Genomic DNA, 22,623 nt, shown 5'->3' with positions numbered 1-22,623 from the left:
GACCCCACGGGTGCACGATCGGGGCCGGGGAGGGACGCGGGAGGTTGGCCAGCCGGGGAGGGACCGCGGGAGGGCTCCAGGGCGTTTCCGGCCCGTCTCGCTCAGTCCCAATTGGCCGGAACCCAGCAGCAAGCTCACCTATTGGTTTGAGCATCTGCCCCCTGGTGGTCAGTGCACGTCATAGTGAGCGGTTGAGTGGCCTTAGCATATCATTAGCATATGATGCTTTGATTGCTTGAACGGCTGACTGGTGGACCAGACACTTAGTATATTAGGCTTTTATTATATGGGATTTACTTCCTAGAGGCCCGATGTACAAAATTTGTGCCGGAGTAGGCCTTCCTTCTCCAGCTGCCGGCACCAGCTTCCCTCTGGCACCCGGGACCTGGGCTTCCCTCCAAGCCCTTTCTTTGTCCAGAAGGATGTCTGGTCTAATTAGCCTGTTACACTTTCATTATTATAGATTGTTAATACTCCCTCGAGGATATATTTTTATTTCTTTACTTCTTTATTATTAATCCTCATTCGAGGGTATTTTTTCTTTCTTTCATTCGTCCTTTCTTTTTCTTTATTTATTGTTAATCCTCACCCAAGGATATATTTTTATTTCTTTATTTTTTTAAAATATCTTATTATTGATTTCAGAGAGGAAGGGAGAGAGAGAGAGATGGAAATATCCATGATGAGACAGAATCATGGATTATCTGCCTCCTGCATGCCCCCTTCTGGGGAGCAAGCCCTCCCTTCCACTTTCTCTAGAAATCATTAGAGATTAAGGTTTGATTCCCCATCAGGGCACATGCCTGGCTTGTGGGCTCGATCCCCAGTAGGGGGCGTGCAGGAGGCGGCCGATCCATGAGTCTCTCTCATCACAGATGTTGCTATCTCTCTCTCCCTCTCCCTTCCTCTCTGAAATCAACAGTAAAAATATATTAAAACTAGAGTCCCAGTGCACGAAATCGTGTGCTGGTAGAGTCCCTAGGCCTAGCCTGCAATCAGGGCCACCTTCCGCCCGCTCGCCAAGTCCCCAGTCCCACCCTGCCGCCACCTACCCCGGTTCCCCTTTCACCGTCCAGCGATCAGAGCCTGTGGGCCGGAAGGTAGGGACCGAGTGATGATCAATGCACCTCACAGTGGCTGGTCCAGCTGTCATTCTGGTCATTACACTGCTATGGTCGCTGGGCTTTTATTATATTGACCAGTGGTCGGCAAACTCATTAGTCAACGGAGCCAAATATCAACAGGGCGACGACTGAAATTTCTTCTGGGAGCCCAATTTTTTAAACTTAAACTATATAGGTAGGTACATTGTGAGTAACTTACTTAGGGTAACTCCTAAGCCGGCTTTCGCTAAAAACGTCCTCAATCTGATGGAGGGACGTTCGCTGAGGTCGACCCCTTCCAGCTCTCCCATCCGCACGCGTCTTGTAGACTTGTTTCGTATATGGTGGGACCTTGACTTACGAGTGTCCCGACGAACGAGTTTTTTGAGATACCAGCTGTTTCTCTGCTGATTTTTTGCAGTGAGTTGATAGAGTAATTTGAATTAATGAGCTCCTTAACGAACTCGGTTTCGGAACGAATTAAACTCGGAACGAATTAAACTGTACTTGTTTCTCCTTTCGTTCATCCCCTCTCTACGTCCACACCATCTCAGCACACCTTTCTCCATCCTCGACCCTACATCTTCTCTCCCTGCACAACGTTCCCTGGAATTAACTTCATCAACTTTACTTAAAGTTTTCAGTCAACTTCGCACCGTACGTGGACGCCCGCACGAGGTATTTTTGCGGAAGAGCCACGCTCAAGGGGCCAAAGAGCCGCACGTGGCTCGGGAGCCGTGGTTTGCCGACCCCCGGTCTAGGGTAAACGAACAAACCTGGATAGTCCCCATGCACCGCGCTCAAGGGATGTAAGGCCAGACAGGAAGGCACAGAGGCAAGGAGACAAGGGGTTAGGTCCTAACAGGGACGCACGCCAGGTGGGACGGCCGTCAAGCAAGTCGTGGCCCCTCACTCACACCCCGTCTCCCTTCTTCTCTGTTGCAGGGATCCTCAAATGCAAGAAAGACAAGGCCTACGAAGGCGGCCAGCTCTGCGCCACGTGCTCCAGCCCCACAGCGTTACGCGGACGCGAGATCCACACCCTCGATAGCATCCCGTGCGCGCGACCGTCCATCGCGTCCCCTCTGAGGCCCAACGCGACCGGCAGCAGCGCCGAGGAGGACCAGGAGGAAGACGAGGACCGCGACGGCCCGCCGCCCCCCGCGACGGACCCGCAGTCCCCGCCGTGGGCCATCTCGCTGAACATGACGGACGAGCACGGCAACACCGTGAGCCTGGCCTGCGAGATCAGGAGGCCGTCGGGCCTGGGCCGGATCCAGCTGAACCAGACCGAGTCCCAGGGCCTGGACGTCAACGCCACGGTCGCCCTGGACCTGGAGTGCCCCATGACGAGGGAGAACTACGAGAAGCTGTGGAAGCTCATCGCCTACTACAGCGAGGTTCCCGTCACGTTGCACCGGGAGCCCGTGCCCGGGCCGGACGCCGGAGTAGACACCTACCAGTACAGGCAGGACGCCGACGATGACGCCCTCTACTACACGGGCGTCCGGGCCCGCGTCATGGCCCGGCCCGCCTGGGTCCTGCAGCCGCGCATCGACCTGCAGCTCAACCGCCGTCAGAGCACGTCCAAGAAGGTCCTGCTGTCCTACCAATCTCGGTTCTCCCTCACCGTGTCCGGCACCGACGCCGGGCAGATTCGCGGCCACAGCTGGGTCATGATCGAGCCCGGGCAAGACGTCCGGAGAGCCCAGACGGTCCTCGAAGGGTCTCCGTGCCAGCTCAGCTGCAACGTGAAGGCGTCCGAGAGCCCCTCCATTTCCTGGGTGCTCCCCGACGGCTCCGTGCTGAAGGCGCCCACGGACGACCCAGACGGAAGGTTCTCCATCCTGACCAGCGGCTGGCTGAGGATAAAATCGACGGAGCGGGCCGACTCGGGCGTCTACCAGTGCCTGGCCCGGGTGACGGACGAGACGGACCGCCTGGCGTACCGGGTCCTGGTGGAGCCTCGCACGGTGCGGCCCACAGAGGGACACGTGGTGACCGTCTCAAAGAACCCCGGAGAGCCCCTGGCGCTGCCTTGCCAGGCGCTGGCCGTCCCCGAGGCCCAGCTGAGCTGGATTCTCCCCAACCAGAGGATCGTCAATGAGTTGGCCAACACGTCCCACGCCTATGTCTTGCCCAATGGGACGCTCTCCATCCCCGAGGTCCGTGTGGGCGACGGAGGCTACTATCGATGCGTCGCCATCAACCAACAAGGGGCCGACCAGTTCACGGTGGGGGTCACCGTGAGCAGGAAAGCGTCGGGCAGGGCGTCCAAAAGGGGCCGACGTCCGGGTGGGAAGTCTCTGGCCAGGCCCAGAGCAGATGTCGTCGAGGATGAAGGGGGCTCGGGCGTTGGCGGAGACGATACCCCGTCGTCGAACCGAGTCCTGCATCCAAAGGACCAAAAGGTGTTTCTCAATCCGAAGGAGGGCCCCCAAACCAAGAAGGGGCGAAGGAAGCCAAAACCCTGGAAGCACGCCGAGAGAGAGCCCGAGGCCAACATCGCCGAGGGTCGCAGGGCCTTCGAGTCCAGACGGAGGGTCAACATGGCCAGCAAGCAGATCAACCCCGACCATTGGGCGGATATTTTAGCCCGGGTCCGTGGGAGGAACGTACCCAAGGGCACGGGAGGGCCCGAGGCTGCCGTAGAGACCACCACCATACCATCCGAGAGCGGAGACGCCACGCCCGTCCCGCCCGTCGCGTCTCCTCCCTTGATGTCCCCGTCGGAGGCCCAGACGACAGCCAGCGCTGAGGAATTCTCGGCAGATGCTCTGTCATTTGGGGAGGAAGAGCCAGTTTCCAAGACCGCTTCCGTCCCCGGGAGGAGGCTTGACCGAGGCCAGGCTGGCGTCCTCACGGCTGAAGCCAACGCGACCGGCTCCCATCTGCAAGAATCCGATGATGGCGATGATGAGTTTTCTGCAAAGACCCAGGGTCTACCTCAGATGGCCGTGGCCTCCCAGTGGACCGTGGCCACGACAGGGACGTCGGATATGCCTTATGAGTCTTCGACGCCACAGATCCTGGACCCGACCTATGAGGAGTCCACCGGTGATCACATCCCCACGGACGACTGGTCTACCGTAGACGTCGGCCACAACATCGCCACGGACGACTGGTCTACCGTAGGCATTGGGCCCATGCCGGAGCCTACGTCCCCTGAGAATGCGTCTCCCTCGGTGGCCACCTCCTGGGGCGAATCGGACCTCATGCCATCCGTGGACCCAGAATTGGATGAGGATAAGACAGAAGGACAGGCGTCCAGACTTCACACTCCAACGCCTACCTTGTCCGTGGTTGAGTCCGGGCCATTACAGCGATCTGGCGATCTCACAACACGAGGACACAAAGAGGGAGAAACAGATATCCCCCAGTTTGTGAGCCATGGTTTCAGCCCTCAAGGCAGCCCATGGATCACAACGGGCACAGAAGAGAACTCACGGAAGCTTCCGGAAGGAGACACGCCAGAGAGAGTGCCCACCAGCTCCCGTGGATCCGAGAGGAAGCGTCAGGGCGTTGAGTCTGTTGAATCGACCGCGTCGCTTGGCTCTCTAGTTGACGAGGGCACCGTCGCCGTTGGTACCATCGCGTCCACCCCAGAGGTCACCTGGCCATCCGCGCCCACCACTGCTCCCCCTTCCCGAAAAAGGCCCCACGGGAGGAGGAGGCCGCGGCCCCACAGATTCCGACACCGTCATAAGCCAACCCCACCCACGACGTTCGCCCCCATGGGGACCTTCTCGGCTGGACCCGCTGACGTCCCCGGAGCCAAGACCCCCGGGCGAGTGGATGATTCGCTGGTTCCTACCTCCTGGGGGGAGAGTACGGTTGGGATCCCCAAACAGGTGGACCCCGTAACCAAGGGGACCCCACGGAGGAAGCACGGTAGGAGGCCCAACAAACACCGATATGGCACCTCGACAGCGAGCCCCACGGCCTCTACAACCCAGCCCAGTCCGTTTTCGGAAAAGACGCTTACAGATGGTACCACTCCCTGGCTGGAAACGGCCCTGGTGTCTACAACCGTCTCCCAGATAATTGGGGACCCCAGTGAGACCACTAGAGCGGCAGAATATAGGACCACCACCCCCAAGATGCACGTATCTCGCGATGCAACCCGAGAGACAACGCCAGCCACGTACACGCCCGTATTGGACGGAAAAGAGATGGAGAATTCGAGTGTCTACAACGTCCATGACAACATAAGTGAGTCCATCATTGATGTCACATCACCTCCTGGCTTTGAGGTCCCCACCGCGGGGGAAATTAAGAAGGAATCCCGTCCTTCCAGCGTTCCAGGAACGGAGAGCCGGACTCCACCGAGGACAGCCCCACCTGGAGGTCCGCAGACAGACACCCCCATGCCCCCCTCTTTGGAGACCCTCACGCACCCCTCATCCTTTTCCCAAGACCTGGGGGACCTGGATCTCCCCTCTGATGTCCCCCCTTCCCTGGCGCTCTCTACAGAAGAAGACATTGTTGCTTCCACTGCTCGGAGCACAGATGTAGAGATGACTTCACATTGGGCCGGATCCACCATCCGTGGCTGGGATCCTCACGAAACCACCCCGGCTCCCGTCCATCCGGCACCGCGACCCCAGCATCCCGTCCTCACTCCGGCCCCCGTGGGGGAGTCAGCGACCCCGTTCGCATCCATGAGTCTTGGGGAGCCAACCACTACCACCGAGCCCACCCATCTCACCTCAAGCCCGCCACCTCCAACGTCAACGGGTTCCAAGGACCGTGTCCTCCTCAATTCTGTGGGGGGCCCCGAACCCCAAACTGCCCCCGGGAAGAAGGAGGAGGTGACCCAGCACACGTGGTGGCAAGGAAATGAATTATCCACCCCCTCGCCCAAGAAGAACGAGTTTCACATCACCCCAAAGCAGGGCGTCGAGAAGGAAGTCTTAGACGAGAGGACGAAGGACATCGTTCTACGCGGCCCCGATGGTCACCACCATCCCGGTGGGAGAGTCCAAATTCTCCACCAACCGGCCAGAGTCCCCTCGAGAGGGACGACGAGGCCACCCCACAGGACCACCCAGAGCCCCTTCAGATACCTCGCGACATTCCAGCCCCCTCACCACGGGACCAACAAGCCCGGCATCACCGCGTACCCCTCAAGGGTTTTGTCGGACAACAAGCCCTGGATGACGACAATGTTCTCCAGCCCGGCCACCGTGGGCCCGTGGCGCACGTCCACGCCTCACAAGGTCACGGACCATGGGACGGACCGATTCCATGGCCACTCCAGAGGGTTTGGGCACAACAGCATCCCGGATCTGAGAGACCCCGTGGGCCGGCCGCCCAACGCAAGGGTCCCTCATCACTTCGATGGAAGATTCCCTTTCTTCTCCAACCGGACATTCTCTTTCCCACAGTTGGGTGTCACCCCAAAGACCCAGCCCCCCACCTCTCCCGCCCCAGGGATGAGAGACAGAGCCATCAACCCGGGTGCCTACAATCGCATCCACACTCAAACCATCACCCATGTGGACTTTGGCCCGCCAGCACCCCCATCATTACCCCGTCCCAGGACCGTGTCCCCCCCTTCCATCAATGTCCAGAACATCCCTGTGGTCTACCCCACCCGGAACGCCATCCCCTTCGTGACTTCCCCCGGCCCTCCGTCTGGAAGCTTCCATCCGAGCGGCTCCAAGCTCTTCTCCGTGGGGGGACCGCCGGCGTCTAAATTCTGGACCCTTGGAGAGAAGCCGCAGATCATCACCAAGTCCCCCCAGACCGTGACCGTCACGGCCGAGACCGACGTCGCGATCCCGTGCGAGGCCACGGGGAAGCCCAAGCCTTTCGTCACCTGGACCAAGGTTTCTACAGGTAGGGCGTTGAAGTGCCTGCATTTTTTACAAAAAATCTTTGCTAGAGTCCCGGTGCACAGATTTGTGCACGGGTGGGGTCCCTCGGCCTGGCCTGTGGGGATCCAGCTGAATCTGGCCCTCTGACATCCCCCGAGGGGTCCCGGATTGCGAGAGGGCGGTTCTCGGGTGACGCACCCCAGAATCGGGCTCCCTCCTCTCTCAGCAGCTCCTGTGTTGAGCGTCTGACCCCTGGTGATCAGTGCACGTCATAGCTACTGGTCGGAGCGTATGCCCCCTGGTGGTCAGTGCACATTATACCTTCTGGTCAGAACGTATGCCCTCTGGTGGTCAGTGCATGTCATAGCTATCAGTCAGACAGTTGTTCAGTTGGACGGTTGCTTAGCCTTTTATATATATATATAGACTAGCGACCCGGTGCATGAAATTCATGCTCAGGTCGGGTCCCTAGACCTGGCTGGCTGCCGGCTGCTGGCTGCTGGCTGGGGCATTCCTACATTCTGTGCTGCCTCCTGGTGGTCAGCGCATGTCATAGCGAGCAATCCAACTCCTGAGGGGACACTTTGCATATTAGCCTTTTATATATATAGATAGATTGATTGATTTCAGAGAGGAAGGCAGAGAGAGAGAGAGAGAGAGAGAGAGAGAGAGAGAGAGAGAGAGAAACATCCATGATGAGAGAGAATTATGGATCGGCTGCCTCCTGCACGCCCCCTACTGGGGATCGAGCCCACAACCTGGGCATGTGCCCCTGACTGGGAATAGAACCTTGACTTTGTGGTTCATATGTCGATGCTCAACCTTTGAGCCATGCCAGCTGGGTGGGTCTCTGTTTCGATAAGACAGCTGATTGAACCTTGGGGGGAACCTCATACCATCCTTGCTCCAGTGGGTCTTAGCAGTGTTGGTAGCTCCCAAACATTAGGCGCTGACTGGGAATCGAACCCTGACCTCCTGGTTCATAGGTTGACTTCTTTGATCAGCTCAGCCTTTGATGTCGAACGTTTCATAATGATTTTTTTCACCCTGAGGAATGTTTGCTGGAATTAGCTAATGGGGACACTGTGGGCTTTTCGTTCTAAAAGGAAGGAAGAGAGAGAGAGAGAGAGAGAGAGAGAGAGAGAGAGAGAGACCAGTGGTTTATTATTATCCTCATCTCTGTTGTTTTGTTTGTATATCTAATTTCCCTCTTCCCTTTCCTTGCTCATTTTTTTTGGTCTTTTTTTCACTACTCAATTTTTAACAATATTTTTATTGATTTCAGAGAGAGGAAGAGAGAGAAAGAGAGAGAGAGAGAGAGAGAGAGAGAGAGAGAGAGAGAGAGAGAGAAACATCCATGATGAGAGAAAATCATGGATCGGCTGCCTCCTGCACGCCCCCTACTGGGGATGGAGCCTGCAACCCTGGCATGTGCCCTTGATCGGAATCGAACTGTGACCTCCTGGTTCATAGGTCGGTGCTCAACCCCTGAGCCACAGGCCCGGCTCTCATGGCATTTTAATCCATTCGTCTACGGACGGGCACTCATACTGTTTCCAAATCTTAGCAATTGTCAATGGCGCTGCTATGAACATAGGGGTGTGCATATCCTTTCTGATGGGTGTTTCTGGTTTCTTGGGATGTATTCCTAGAAGTGGGATCACTGGGTCCAATGGGAGTTCCATCTTTAGTTTTTTGAGGAAGCTCCATCCTGTTCTCCACGGTGGCTGCACCCATCTGCCTTCCCACCAGCAGTGCAGGAGGGTTCCTTTTTCTCCTGATCCTTGCCAGCACTTGTCGTCTGTTGATGTGTGGATGGTAGCCATTCTGACAGGGGTGAGGCGGTACCTCATTATCATTTTAATTTCCTTTCTGCTGTGGCAGTGTTATCTATATAATAAAGAGGCAGTATGCAAAGTGACTGTTACGCCCTCAGAAGATGGCTGCCTACGATCGGGCTAGCAGGGGTGTTACTGAGGGATGACCAGACGACTGAACAGCAGGCTGCGTGGGGTGACCAGGTCAGTGGGGGGGGGTCTTATTCAATAGATGAGTGCTGTCAATAATTATATTTAATAATCTTATACTTGTACATATATATCACATGTACATACCCACACATACACATAAGTATATTCAAAATGGAAAACAAAAAGTTATGTTATCAGAGTTAAATAATAGTCTCTGGAAAATTGTAAGACTAAAAGATTTTTGACTATTTTTTCCTGAGAACAAGTTAAATAAATATATAAACCATTATTCATGTCATTTTCTTAAAAAATTACCAATATACCTTGTTTTCAGGACAGAAAGTTATTTCATTTTCAATATTATTGCTTATTATAATTAGAGTTGGGAATATAAGTTGAGATAAAATATTATAATAACCAAAGCTAAAAGTATATCTCAAGAGTATTTACATACTCTTGGATATGTACTAGTATTTTACACACACACACACACACACACACACACAAGAACCATATTAACAGAGTCGTTCTCAATGACTATAAACAAAGTTTCAGGCCATTTATGGGAGCTTAGAGGAATCGGCTACTTTCTCATGTGAAACCTGGGTGTCTCTGGAATCCTTTTCAGATGGTGCCTGGGCAGCCCGGCTGGCGTGGCTCAGTGGTTGAGCATCGACCTATGAACCAGGAGGTCACAGTTCAATTCCCAGTCAGGGCACATGCCTGGGTTGTGGGCTCGATCCCCGGTAAGGGGTCGTGCAAGAGGCAGCCAATCCATGATTCTCTCTCATCATGGATGTTTCTCTCTCTCTCCCTTTCTCTCTCTGAAATCAATTATATCATATATATATATATATATATATATATATATATATATATATATATAATCTTAAGAGCCCAGCTGGTGTGGCTCAATGGTTGAGCATCGACCCATGAACCAAGAGTTCACCGTTAGATTCACCATCAGGCCACATGCCCGGGTTGCGGGCTCCATCCCCAGTAGGGGGCGTGCAGGAGGCAGCTCATCCATGATTCTCTCTCATCATCCATGTTTCTATCTCTCTCTCCCTCTCTGTATTCAATAAAAATAAACATTTTTTTTTTTTAAAGAGGGTCGTTTCTCTGGATTCTGACAGTCCCTGGTGTTTCCCTCCCAGGCGCCCTCATGACGCCCAACACCCGCGTCCAGCGCTTCGAGGTCCTGAAGAACGGAACCTTCGTCATCCGCCAGGTCCAAGTCCAGGACCGCGGCCAGTACGTGTGCACCGCCCAGAACCTGCACGGCGTGGACCGGCGCGCGGTTCTGCTCTCGGTGTCGGTCCAGCAGCCCCAGATCCTCGCCTCCCACTACCAGGACGTCACCGTCTACCTGGGCGACACCATCGCCATGGAGTGCCTGGCCAGGGGCACCCCCGCGCCCCAGATCTCCTGGATTTTCCCGGACCGCAGGGTGTGGCACGCCGTGTCCCCCGTGGAGGGCCGGGTCACGCTGCACGAAAACCGCACCCTCTCCATCAAAGAGGCCTCCTTTGCCGACCGCGGCGTGTACAAGTGCGTGGCCAGCAACACGGCGGGCGCGGACAGCTTGGCCATCCGCCTGCACGTGGCCGCCCTGCCCCCCGTGATCCACCAGGAAAAGTGGGAGAACATCTCGCTGCCCCCCGGGCTCAGCGTCCACATCCACTGCAGCGCCAAGGCCGCGCCCCCGCCCGCGGTGCGCTGGGTGCTCCGCGACGGCACCCACATCCGCCCCTCCCAGTTCCTCCGCGGGAATCTCTTCGTCTTTCCCAACGGGACCCTCTACATCCGCAACCTGGCGCCCAAGGACAGCGGGCGCTACGAGTGCGTGGCCGCCAACCTGGTGGGCTCCGCGCGCAGGACCGTGGAGCTGACGGTGCGGCGTCCGGCGGCGGCCAACGCGCGCATCACGGGCACCTCCCCGCAGAGGACCAACGTGCACTACGGGGGGACGCTCCGGCTGGACTGCAGCGCCTCGGGGGACCCCTGGCCGCGCATCCTGTGGAGGCTGCCGTCCAAGCAGATGATCGACACCTTCTTCAGGTACGTGCGCCCCTGGCCCCTGGCCCCTGGCGGCCATCCATCCATCCACCATCGCGCTCCTGCGTGCTATTCATCCATCCACCATTGCGCTCCTGTGCGCTATCCATCCATCCACCATCGCGCTCCTGTGCGCCATCATTGCGCTCCTGCGTGCTATTCATCCATCCACCATTGCGCTCCTGCGCGCCATCATTGCGCTCCTGCGTGCTATCCATCCATCCACCATTGCGCTCCTGCGCGCCATCATTGCGCTCCTGCGTGCTATCCATCCATCCACCATCGCGCTCCTGTGCGCCTCTCCTTTCGCGGATGGAGACAGTCCCATCCGGGACAGGTCTTCTTGGGGCCGTCCTTGGGCAGGATGAAGGCGCACAGGTCTTGCTCCCGGTGCACGCTGGTTCCGGGGGGACATTCGTTTTTCACACAAGGATGTCTGGTCTTTATAAGCTAGAGTGCCTCTGGGGCCAGCCCCACATAGGTTCTCTCTCTCTTTTCTCTCCCTCTCTCTCTCTCTCTCTCTCTCCTCTCTCTCGTTAAACCTAGAATATTTTTCCCATTGATTTTTTAAAATATGTTTTTATTGATTTCAGAGAGGAAGGGAGAGGGAGAGATAGAAAATATCAATGATGAGAGAGAATCATTGATCAGCTGCCTCCTGCACGCCCCCACTGGAGATGCGCCCGCAACCAAGGTACATGCCCTTGACCTGAATCGAACCCTGGACCCTTCAGTCCGCAGGCCGACGCTCTATCCACTGAGCCAAACCAGTCAGGGATTTTTTTCTTTTTACTTTTTTTCAAAAAATTATTTTTTTTTATTGATTTCAGAGAGGAAGGGAGAGGGAGAGAGAAACAGCCATGAGGAGAGAGAATCATGGATCGGCTGCCTCCTGCACGCCCCCTAATGGGGATCATGCCCGCAACCCCGGGCACGTGGCCCTTGACCGGGAATCGAACCCGGGACCCTTCCGTCTGCAGGCCCACGCTCTATCCACTGAGCCACACCAGCTGGGGCTGTGGGGACGTGCGTGGAGGTGGCGTTGGCGTGCCTGAGGCAGAAGGGAATATGAAAGAATGCCACCCAGACCACACTGAAACCATTCTACCCGTATCTCTCTCCCTGTAAATCATCAGCGGTGACATCTATTTATCATCCTCGTCCGGGGTAATTAAACAACCCACGTCTGTTTAATGAGCGAGAGGCGCCTGGCCCTGGGGACACACGGGGAACGTTTAAACATGCAGCTATTGGAATGCCCAGGGGTGCGTGCGCTCAGCCATGGTTCACAGTGACTCATTTCATTCTGATTACGATCGGGGCTGGCTAGGAGTCTGGGTTTTGTTTTATTTATCTGTTAATTTTACATTTTAATCATTTTAATCTAAAAGAATTGATCACTCACGCTAGCTGGTGTGGCTCAGTGGAGAGAGTGTCAGCCTGTGGACTAAAGGGTCCCGGGTTCGAATCTGGTCAAGGGCACATGCCCGGGTTGGGGGCTTGATCCCCAGTAGGGGGCGTGCAGGAGGCCGCCGATCCATGACTCTCATCATTGACGTTTCTCTCTCTCTCTCTCTCTCTCTCTCTCTCTCTCTCTCTCTCTCTCTCCCCTTCTCTCTTCCTCTCTGGAATCAATAAAAGTATATTTCAAAAGCGTAGAAACAGTGTCTAAAGCATTTTCTCCGCCCCCAGGGAGAACTTCATCTGTTTATGAGGGCAACTCCCATTCGTCCTCCCTACGATGGCAGCATTTTCACTGATTTGAGCAGTAAAATGAAAGCTGCACTGGCTACGAGGCAAATGCTTGGTGGGCACATAGACACACTAACAGGACTGATAGCTTAGATTGCATTTCACATTAAAAAAAAAATATATATATATATACACACACACACACACACACACACACATCCTAATATAGAAAAAGCCAGGGACCGTCACGACCAAAACAGCCAGATGGACAACCAAAACGCAGGCTGAATGGGGCGACCAGGCCAGCAGGGGGGGTTAGTGAGGGGCGACCAGGCTGGCGTGGGGCCTAAACCAGCAGTCGGACATCCCCCGAGGGGTCCTGAATTGGAGAGCGTAGAGGCTGGGCTGAGGGGACACCTCTCCCCCCCACTCTGTGCATGAATTTCATGCACCAGGCCTCTAGTATATATATCTATATATTTATATCTATCTATCTATCTATCTATCTATCTATCTATCCACTGATTTATCTGTCCATTTATTGATTTTAGAGAGAGGAAGGGAGAGAGAGAAACATCAATGATGAGCGAGAATCATCATTGATTAGCTGTCTCCTGCACACCCCCTACTGAAGGTCGAGCCCATAACCCCGGGCCTGTGCCCTTGACCGGGAATCGAACCCATGACCTCTGCTCTGGTGGGCTTGGCTCAGGGGATAGAGCGTCGGCCTGCAGAGCAAAGGGTCCCGGGTTCGATTCCAGTCAAGGGCACATTCCTGGGTTGCAGGCTCCTCCCCGGCCTGGACTCTGGTTGGGGGCATGTGCAGTAGGCAAGCCATCGATGTGTTTCTCTCTGTCTTTCCGTCTCTCTTAGAAGATCAATGGGCAAATATCCTTGGGTGGGGATTAGCACACACAGAGATGAAGAAGATGATGAAGATGAAGAAGGATGAATAGGAGGGGGAGGAGGAGGGAAACCGTGACCTCCTGGCTCATAGGTCCACAAACCGTGACCTCCTGGCTCATGGGTCAACGCTCAACCCCTGAGCCACCCCAGGCAGGGCCCGACCACCCAGGGACCCACAGCCTTCGACACCCTGACCCCTCATTCCCTCTCCCTTCTCTCCCTCCCTCAGCTTGGACCCCCGCGTCCGGGTGTTCGCCAACGGGACCCTGGTGGTCACCTCCGTCACCGACAGAGATGCGGGCGACTACCTGTGCGTCGCCCGCAACCAGGTGGGCGACGACTTCGTGGTCCTGCGTGTCAACGTGGTCATGAGGCCCGCCAGGATCGAGCAGCGGGAGGCCAACGACCACCGGGTCCTGTACGGGGGGGACCTCAAGGTGGACTGCGTGGCCTCCGGCCTCCCCAACCCCGAGATCTCCTGGAGCCTCCCCGACGGGAGCCTGGTGAACTCCCTCCTGCAGGCGGACGACAGCGGCGCCCGCGCCAAACGGTACGTCGTGTTCAACAACGGCACCCTCTACTTCAACGAGGTGGGCCTGCGCGAGGAGGGGGAGTACACCTGCGTGGCCGAGAACCAGGTGGGCAAGGACGAGATGACGGTGCGCGTCAAGGTCATGACCGCGCCCCCCTCCATCAGGAACAAGACCTCCGGGGTCGTCCGCGTCCCCTACGGCGACGTGGCCACCGTGGCCTGCGACGCCAAAGGGGAGCCCCCGCCCAAGGTGGCCTGGCTGTCCCCCACCAACAAGCTCATCCCCAGCTCCTCGGACAAGTACCAGATCTACCAGGACGGGACCCTCCTCATCCAGAAAGCCCAGCGCTCCGACAGCGGCAACTACACGTGCGTCGCGCGCAACACGGCCGGCGAGGACCGCAAGGCGGTGTGGATCCAAGTCCACGTCCAGGCCCCCAGAATTAACGGGATCCCCGACGCCCTGACCACCGTGCGCGAGGTGGCCCCGGCGGGGAGCCGCAAGCTCATCGACTGCCGGGCCCAAGGCGTCCCCACCCCGAAGGTCTTCTGGGCGTTCCCCGAGGGGGTCGTCCTGCCCGCGCCTTATTTCGGCAACCGGGTGACCATCCACCGCAACGGGACGCTGGACATCAAGAGCCTGAGGAAGAGCGATTCGGTCCAACTGACGTGCATCGGGCGCAACGAAGGCGGCGAGGCCAAGATGATGGTGCAGCTCTCCGTCCTGGAGGCCTTGGAGAGGCCGGGGTTCCACGACCCGCTGGACGAGAAGATCGTGGCGGCGGCCGGCCACACCATCAGCCTCAACTGCTCGGCCTGGGGCACCCCGACACCCACGCTGGTGTGGCTCCTGCCCAACGGAACCGAGCTCCCCGGCGGCCAGCAGCTGCAGCGGTTCTTCCACAAACGCGACGGGCGGCTCCACATCAGCGGCCTGTCGGCGGCGGACGCGGGCGCCTACCGCTGCGTCGCGCGCAACGCGGCCGGCCACACGGAGCGCCTGGTGGCCCTCCAGGTGGGCGCAGCGCCCGAGGCCCCGAAGCAGTACCGCCACCTGGTGAGCATCGTCCACGGGGAGACCCTGCAGCTCCACTGCGTCCCCCCGGGGAGCCGCCAGGGCACCCGCCACGCGCGCTTCTCCTGGACGCTGCCCAACGGAGCGTCCCTGCAGGGCATCCAAACGCGGGGGCGCACGTCCCTGTGGGACAACGGCACCCTCACGGTGCGGGAGGCGTCCGTGTTCGACCGGGGGACCTACGTGTGCAAGGCGGACACGGAGTACGGCCCTTCCGTGGTCACCTTCCCGGTCATCGTCATCGCGTACCCGCCCCGGATCACCAGCGAGCCCACGCCCGTCATCTACACGCGCCCGGGCGGCACCGTAAAGATGAGCTGCATGGCGATGGGGCTCCCCAAAGCCGAGATCACCTGGGAGCTCCCGGACAGGTCCCACCTGACCGCGGGCACCCAAGCGCGCCTGTACGGGCACAGGTTCCTTCACCCACAGGGGTCCCTGACCATCCAGCAGGTGACGCGGGGGGACGCGGGCTTCTACAGGTGCACGGCCAAGAACATCCTGGGCACGGACTCCAAGACGACCTACATCCACGTCTATTAAGACAGGAAACCACGCCGAGCTGGTGTGGCTCGGTGGATGGGGCCTGGGCCTTGCGGACAGGAGGGTCCTGGGTTCGATGGCACATGCCCGGGTGGCCGGCTCCCATCGCCTGTAGGGAGCGTGCAGGAGGCAGCCGGTCCATGGTCTCTCTCATTGTTGGGTGTTTCTCTCTCTCTCCTTCTCCCATCCTGTCTCTCTCTCTCTCTAATCAATAAAAATCTATTTAAAAAAGAAAAAAAAAACAGGAATTGGAGATCGGGGTCCCACCATCAGTTTCATGGGTCAGGAAAGTCATTGGGGGGGAGAGTCTAGAGCAGCGATGGTGAACCTATGACATGCGTCTCAGAGGCGACACGCGAACGCGTTCCTTTGGTTGATTTTTCTCTGTTCATTGGCATTTAAATATATAAAATAAATATCAAACGTATACGTCTTTGTTTTGCTCTGGTTGCAAAGATCAAAAAAAAAATTTCTCTAGGCCCCAGAGTTAAGTGAGGGTTTTTCAAAATGCGGGCTCGCCGAGCTCAAAAGGTTCGCCATCGCTGGTCTAGAGTTCTAACACCATTTGGCACCGGGCAGGGGGACCCCAAGGTTGGGTGTCTGGTTGGTGGTGACCTTGACCTGTAGGAAAGCCACTCAGATGGGGAAAGGAGAGCAAAGCCTCTCCCAGGACTTTCTCCCGTGTTTACCGTGAACGTGGTCTCACGTGGCGTGATTTCCACGGGACCCGGGAAAGAATGGAGATTTCCGCCTGGCCAACGCCACCCAGAAACGTCAATGTGTGTCTGTAGGATGCCCGAGGGGCATTCGCTGGAAATGAACCGCAGACAGGAACAGTGGCTAATTATCTCCCGCCCCTGGCTAACCCTCTACCGTTTTCCGGGAGAACATTCTAGAAGACCAGTTTTACAATTTAGAACGTTCTCAACCTGTGGGTCGCCACCCCTTTGGGGGTCGAACGGCCCTTTCCCAGGGGTCGCCTGAGACCGTCGGAAAACACATCTATAATTGCATATTGTTTTTGTGATGAATCACGATGCTTTCATGATGTTTTTGTGATTCATCACTATGCTTTAATTATGTTCAATCTGTAACAAGGAAATTGGGGGTCACCACAACATGAGGAGCTGTATTAAAGGGTTGCGGTGTTAGGAAGGTTGAGAACTGCTGGTTTTTAGAACACCTGTCACTTCCAAACTCCAGTTGGCCCAAAAAAGAGCTTGGAACCAGAATTACTAAATATAAAATGTTGTTTTTTTTTTAAAATATATTGATTTTGGAGAGAAAGAGAGAGAGAGAGAAAGAAAGAAACATCCATGATGAGAGCGAATCATGGATCAGCCGTCTCCTGCACACCCCCTACTGGGGATGGAGCCCAAAACCCAGGCATGTGCCTTTGACCGGGAATCAAACCCGGGACCTCCTGGTTCCTAGGTCGATGCTCAACCACTGAGCCACGCCAGCCGGGCAAAACAATTTTTTTTTAAAAAAATGTACAAGTTTCCTACCAGACAGCTACCATTTTATATATGAAAGCACTCTTTCCCCCACTTCCCCTGCCCGAAAGTCACTTTTTCTATAAATATATTTTATATATATATATTTTCTTTCTAATTAGACGATGAGGCTAGAAAGAGAAAGAAACCCTTTCTGTCTCATTAAAAAGAATAAATTATTGGTCTTTACAAGGCTCAGAGACTTTGGAGCAGGCATGGAAATGCAATTAAGAAAATTCACGCCCCCCCCCCCCGACCCCCCGACTTCCTTCCCATCGAGACATCCTGATCGTGTGACAGTTCCCGGGGGCCCCGGGAGCCATGGGGACGGAGGGGATATTGGATTTCCTACTTTGTCAAGTTTATCTAAAGGCCTCCAGTAGGGGTGGCGAAGAGAGGAAGGAAGGCGAGAGCTCAGACATGACCCCAGAGAAAAAACTCAGAGACCCTCTGAAAACCAAACGCATTCTCTCCCCTTGGGAATGTGCGGCCACAGAAAAAAAATAGCACAGCCCGTATTTCCATGACTGTTTCACTGTGTTGTTGTGTGTGTGTGTGTGTGTTTTAAGGTCTAAGACAATGTACATTTGGATAATAAAATGATCTTTTCAAAATCACTGGGCAATGACGATATTGATCTTTTCTTTTCAATAGTGGTATTGATTTCAGAGAGAGAGGAAGGGAGAGAGGGAGAGAGATGGAAACATCCATGAGGAGAGAGAATCATGGACCGGCCGCCTCCTGCATGGCCCCTACTGGGGATCGAGCCCACAACCCGGGCGTGTGTCCTTGACCGGGATTCGAACCCGTGACCTTCTGGTTCCTAGGCCAACGCTCAACCACTGAGCCGCACCAGCCTGGTTGAAGATTATTATTATTTTTTTTTCAAAAATGGTGAGTCATTGAAATAAAAGAGCATTTGGCTTCTCACTCGATAATGCATTTATCTGCTGAATATATAGCTGTCTGGACAGCCTTCACTGTATGGCGGGTCCCAGGACGGGCCCTGGGGAATACCCAAATGTATGGGACACTTGTCCTGCTTGGAATTCACGCTCCATAAACAAGCCCTTCGGCTCCTACGGGGTTTCTCAGCATTAACACGGTGACTTTGGGGACTGGATTGTCCTCTGTGGTGAGTTCTGTCCCGGGCACTGAGCAGCAACCTTAGGGGATGTAGACCCATGAGATGCCAGCATCAGCCTCGGCTCTACCAGGTTTCACAAGCAGACGTGACTGCAGATATTGTCACAGGTATCCCTGGGGAGGTGGGGGGAGCAGGGGGTTGTTCACAATGACTCTTCATTGAGAAGCAATGCCACAGATGGTAAGTAGCTAGAAGGATGGATGGGTGGGTGGATGGATGGATGGAAGGAAGAATGGATGGAGAAAAGGATGCATGAATGAAGGGAAGGATGGATGGATGGAAGGATGGATGGTGGATGGATGGATGGGTCGATGGATGGATGGATGGATGTGTGGATGCATGGATGTGTGGATGGGTGGATGGATGGATGGATGGATGGATGGATGGATGGATGTGTGGATGGGTGGATGGATGGATGGATGTGTGGATGAGTGGATGGATGAATGGATGGATGGATGGATGGATGGATGTGTGGATGTGTGGATGGGTGGATGGATGGATGGATGGATGGATGGATGGATGGATGGATGTGTGGATGGGTGGATGGATGGATGGATGTGTGGATGAGTGGATGGATGAATGGATGGATGGATGGATGTGTGGATGGGTGGATGGATGGATGGATGGATGGATGGATGGATGGATGGATGGATGTGTGGATGGGTGGATGGATGGATGGATGGATGGATGGATGAATGGATGGATGGGTAGATGGGTGGATGGGTGGATGGACGGATGAGTAGATGGATGGATGGATGGGTGGTTGGATGGTGGATGGATGGTGGATGAATGGATGGTGGATGGTGGATGGATGTCTGGATGGATGGATGGGTGGATGGATGGATGGATGGATGGGTGGATGGGTGGATGGATGGATGGGTGGATGGATGGATGGATGGATGGATGGATGGATGGATGTGTGGATGGATGGATGGATGTGTGGATGGGTGGATGGATGAATGGATGGATGGATGGATGGGTGGACTGATGGTGGATGGATGGATGTGTGGATGGGTGGATGGATGGATGGATGGGTGGATGGGTGGATGGACGGATGAGTAGATGGATGGGTGGATGGGTGGTTGGATGGTGGATGGATGGATGAATGGATGGTGGATGGATGGATGGATGGATGGGTGGATGGGTGGTTGGATGGTGGATGGATGGGTGGATGAATGGATGGTGGATGGTGGATGGCCAGGCAGGAAGAGACGGTAGGAGAGAGGAACTGCACCCCCAGCAACAATAACATTACAAGGAGCCAACTGGTGTGGCTCAGTGGTTGAGCGCCGACCTATGAACCAGGAGGTCAGGGTTCGATTCCCGGTCAAGGGCACAGGCCCGGGTTGCAGGCTCCATCCCCAGTGGGAGGCGTGCAGGAGGCGGCCGATCCATGATGCTCTCTCATCATGTATGTTTCTACCTCTCTCTCCCTCTCCCTTCCTCTCTGAAATACATAAATATATATATATATATATATATATATTTATATATATATATATATATATATATATTTAAAAATTTTAAGATAAATTTTATAAATCAAAAGGAAGAAAATAATTTAAAAACAAAACAGAAAATCTAAGAGATTCATGCGGTCCTGTTCATTATTTCACACTGTCTAAGCTTGGCGAAATTTGTCGGAATAATTCACCGATTTACTTCCTGGCGTTGGCGCGTCAGAGCCGTGGGAGGGACTTGGCTCCGACCGACCGACCGACCGTTCAGACAAATCATGTGTCCAAAGCCTTTTCTCTCCTCTTCTCTCTGGACGGTGCTAGGAGGCCGAGGCCGTTCTTAAATAAACAGCGAAAGGGCGAGATTTCAAGACCTATTTTGGGACGACCGGGGAGGCATTGCTGATTCTGCAAAAGGAGGTCTCGGACAAGCCAGGGTTGAATGGAAGAATAATAATTTTTTTTTAAGCAATAATGATTAATAATAACCAGCGAGACTGTCTTTCCTACAGAAAATGCCACATTTTTTTGCACGTTTCAACATAAATGGGGGAATCACGCTGACATTCTTTTGGCAGAAACGGATGATGTGTATGAACGGCCACCCACCCAGAGGAGCAATTGGTCAAAATAATAATAATTAATAATAATAATAATAATAATAATAATAATAATTGCCCTGACTGGTGTGGCTCAGTGGATAGAGCGTCGGCCTGCGGACTGAAGGGTCCTGGGTTCGATTCTGGCCAAGGGCATGTACCTGGGTTGCGGTCTCATCCCCAGTGGGGGTCGTGCAGGAGGCAGCTGATCGATGTTTCTCTCTCATCGATGTTTCTAACTTTCTATCCCTTCCTTCCTTGGTGTGAATTCTCACCTTAGGATTTTTTAATTTTATTTTTTAAATGTCACTTATTATTATTTTTTTTTTACTTTTTCCCTCCTCTCTTGCCCCAAACGACACTCTATCCGCTGAGCCACACCGGCCAGGGCCCACCCTGATTCATTCTTGGAATGAATGTTATGAAGAATAAAATATGGAAACACGGAAAGGACCGTAAATTGGTGAGGATTAATTTTCAAAGCCTTTTCCTCAAAGACGGACGCCCCCCAAAAACGGTTAGATGTCGAGGTCGTGCCCACAAACCTGTATACGAGATAGACACTTCGATCCTGTTTACAAACCAAACCACAGGGTTTAAAACCTCCTTGCTCTGCCGTCTCGCCAATGTGATTTGCATATGCCCGCGCCCGATTTGCATACATTTGCATAACCATGTACGGTTTGCATTTTGCCGTGAGTAAAACTGTTTTCGGAGAAATGGATGGGTGACATTTACCTGTTGGTGCCCGGCTGGTGTGGCTCAGTGGTTGAGCGTCGACCTAGGAACCAGGAGGTCCCGGGTTCGATTCCTGGTCAAGGGCACATTCACAGGTTGTGGGCTCGATCCCCAGCGGGATGTTTCTCTCTCTCCCTCTCCCTTCCTCTCTGAAATCAATAATATTTTTTAAAAGCCCTAGACGGTTTGGCTCAGTGGATAGAACACCGGCCTGCAGACCGAAGGGTCCCGGGTTCGATTCCCGTCAAAGGCACATACCTCTGTTGCAGGCTCCTCCCCGGCCTGGGCCTTGGTCAACGCATGTGCAGGAGGCAATCGATTGCTGTGTTTCTCTCCCATCAATGCTTCCCTCTCCCTCTGTCTCTCCCCCTCCCTTCCACTCTCTCTAAAAATCAATGGAAAAATACCCTTGGGTGACGATTAAAAAAGAAATAAATGAAAATTAAAAACAAACAAACACTGTTATAAGAACTACTGGAGGCCCAGAGCACGTGTTCATGCACCGCTGGGGTCCCTAGGCCTGGCCTGCACCCTCTCGCAATCTGGGACCCCTTGGGGGGTATTGGAGGCCCTGTGCACGGATTTATGCACCGCTGGGGTCCCTTGGCCTGGCCTGCACCCTCTCGCAATCTGGGACCCCTCGGGGGACATCAGAGAGCTGGTTTCGGCCCGATCCCCGCAGGCCAGGCCAAGGGACCCCACCATGCACGGGGCCTCTAGCATGCATATAAGATCTTTGTTTAATCTCTTCCCACCCTCCCTGCTTCCGCCTTCCCTCTGAGATCCATCAGTCTGTTCCATGTTTCCATGCCTCTGCATTGAGCGTCTGCCCCCTGGTGGTCAGTGTGCGTCATAGCTACCGGTCGTACGGTCAGACATTTAGCATATTAGCCTTTTATATACACACTAGAGGCCCGGTGCATGGAATTTGTGCATGGGGTGGTACATGACATTCGTGCAATGTCCCTGCATGTGGCTGGAGCCCCTCCCTCCCCCTCCCCTCCCTCCGCACAGCCGGAGCGCGAATGCTGGGCTCACGTTGCCGGGGCGACGCCACCAGCATCCTGCCCTGGCCACTCTGGGCGCCTCCACCTTTGTCACCGTGTGACGGTTAATTTGCATATTGCTCTTTTATTAGGTATGATATAGATTACCCTATTATATGCACATGCTATACAATGTTTGATCCTATCTCGTCGGACATCAATTTTTTTCTTTCATATATTTTATTGATTTTTTTTTTTTTTTACAGAGAGGAAGGGAGAGGGATAGAGAGTTAGAAACATCGATGAGAGAGAAACATCCATCAGCTGCCTCCTGCACACCCCGCACTGGGGATGTGCCCAAAATCAAGGTCCATGTCCTTGACCGGAATCGAACCCGGGACCCTTCAGTCCGCAGGCCGACGCTCTATCCACTGAGCCAATCCAGTTAGGGCCAGACATCATTTTTTCCCCCCATACATATTTTGGCCATCCCTGCAAATGA

General features: G+C 54.6%; 1 protein-coding gene across 1 annotated transcript in view; it reads left to right on the top strand.

Moving 5' to 3' along the window:
- Positions 1–15,698, top strand: part of LOC308511185 (matrix-remodeling-associated protein 5-like) — a gene marked incomplete at both ends in the record, with an annotated part of 30,662 nt that extends 14,964 nt beyond the window's left edge. The window contains 3 exons of the mRNA XM_081081205.1: positions 2,049–6,944; positions 10,050–10,953; positions 13,778–15,698. Of these exons, the coding sequence (XP_080937331.1) occupies positions 2,049–6,944; positions 10,050–10,953; positions 13,778–15,698 (7,721 nt within the window). The remainder of the gene's footprint in view (positions 1–2,048; positions 6,945–10,049; positions 10,954–13,777) is intronic.
- Between the last annotated feature and the right edge of the window lie 6,925 nt (positions 15,699–22,623).

This window comes from Myotis nattereri, assembly GCF_964212035.1.
Source record: "Myotis nattereri genome assembly, chromosome: X".
Lineage (NCBI taxonomy): Eukaryota > Metazoa > Chordata > Mammalia > Chiroptera > Vespertilionidae > Myotis > Myotis nattereri.
Note: the sequence above shows the minus strand (reverse complement) of the source record. Positions and strands in the feature narration are given on the sequence as shown.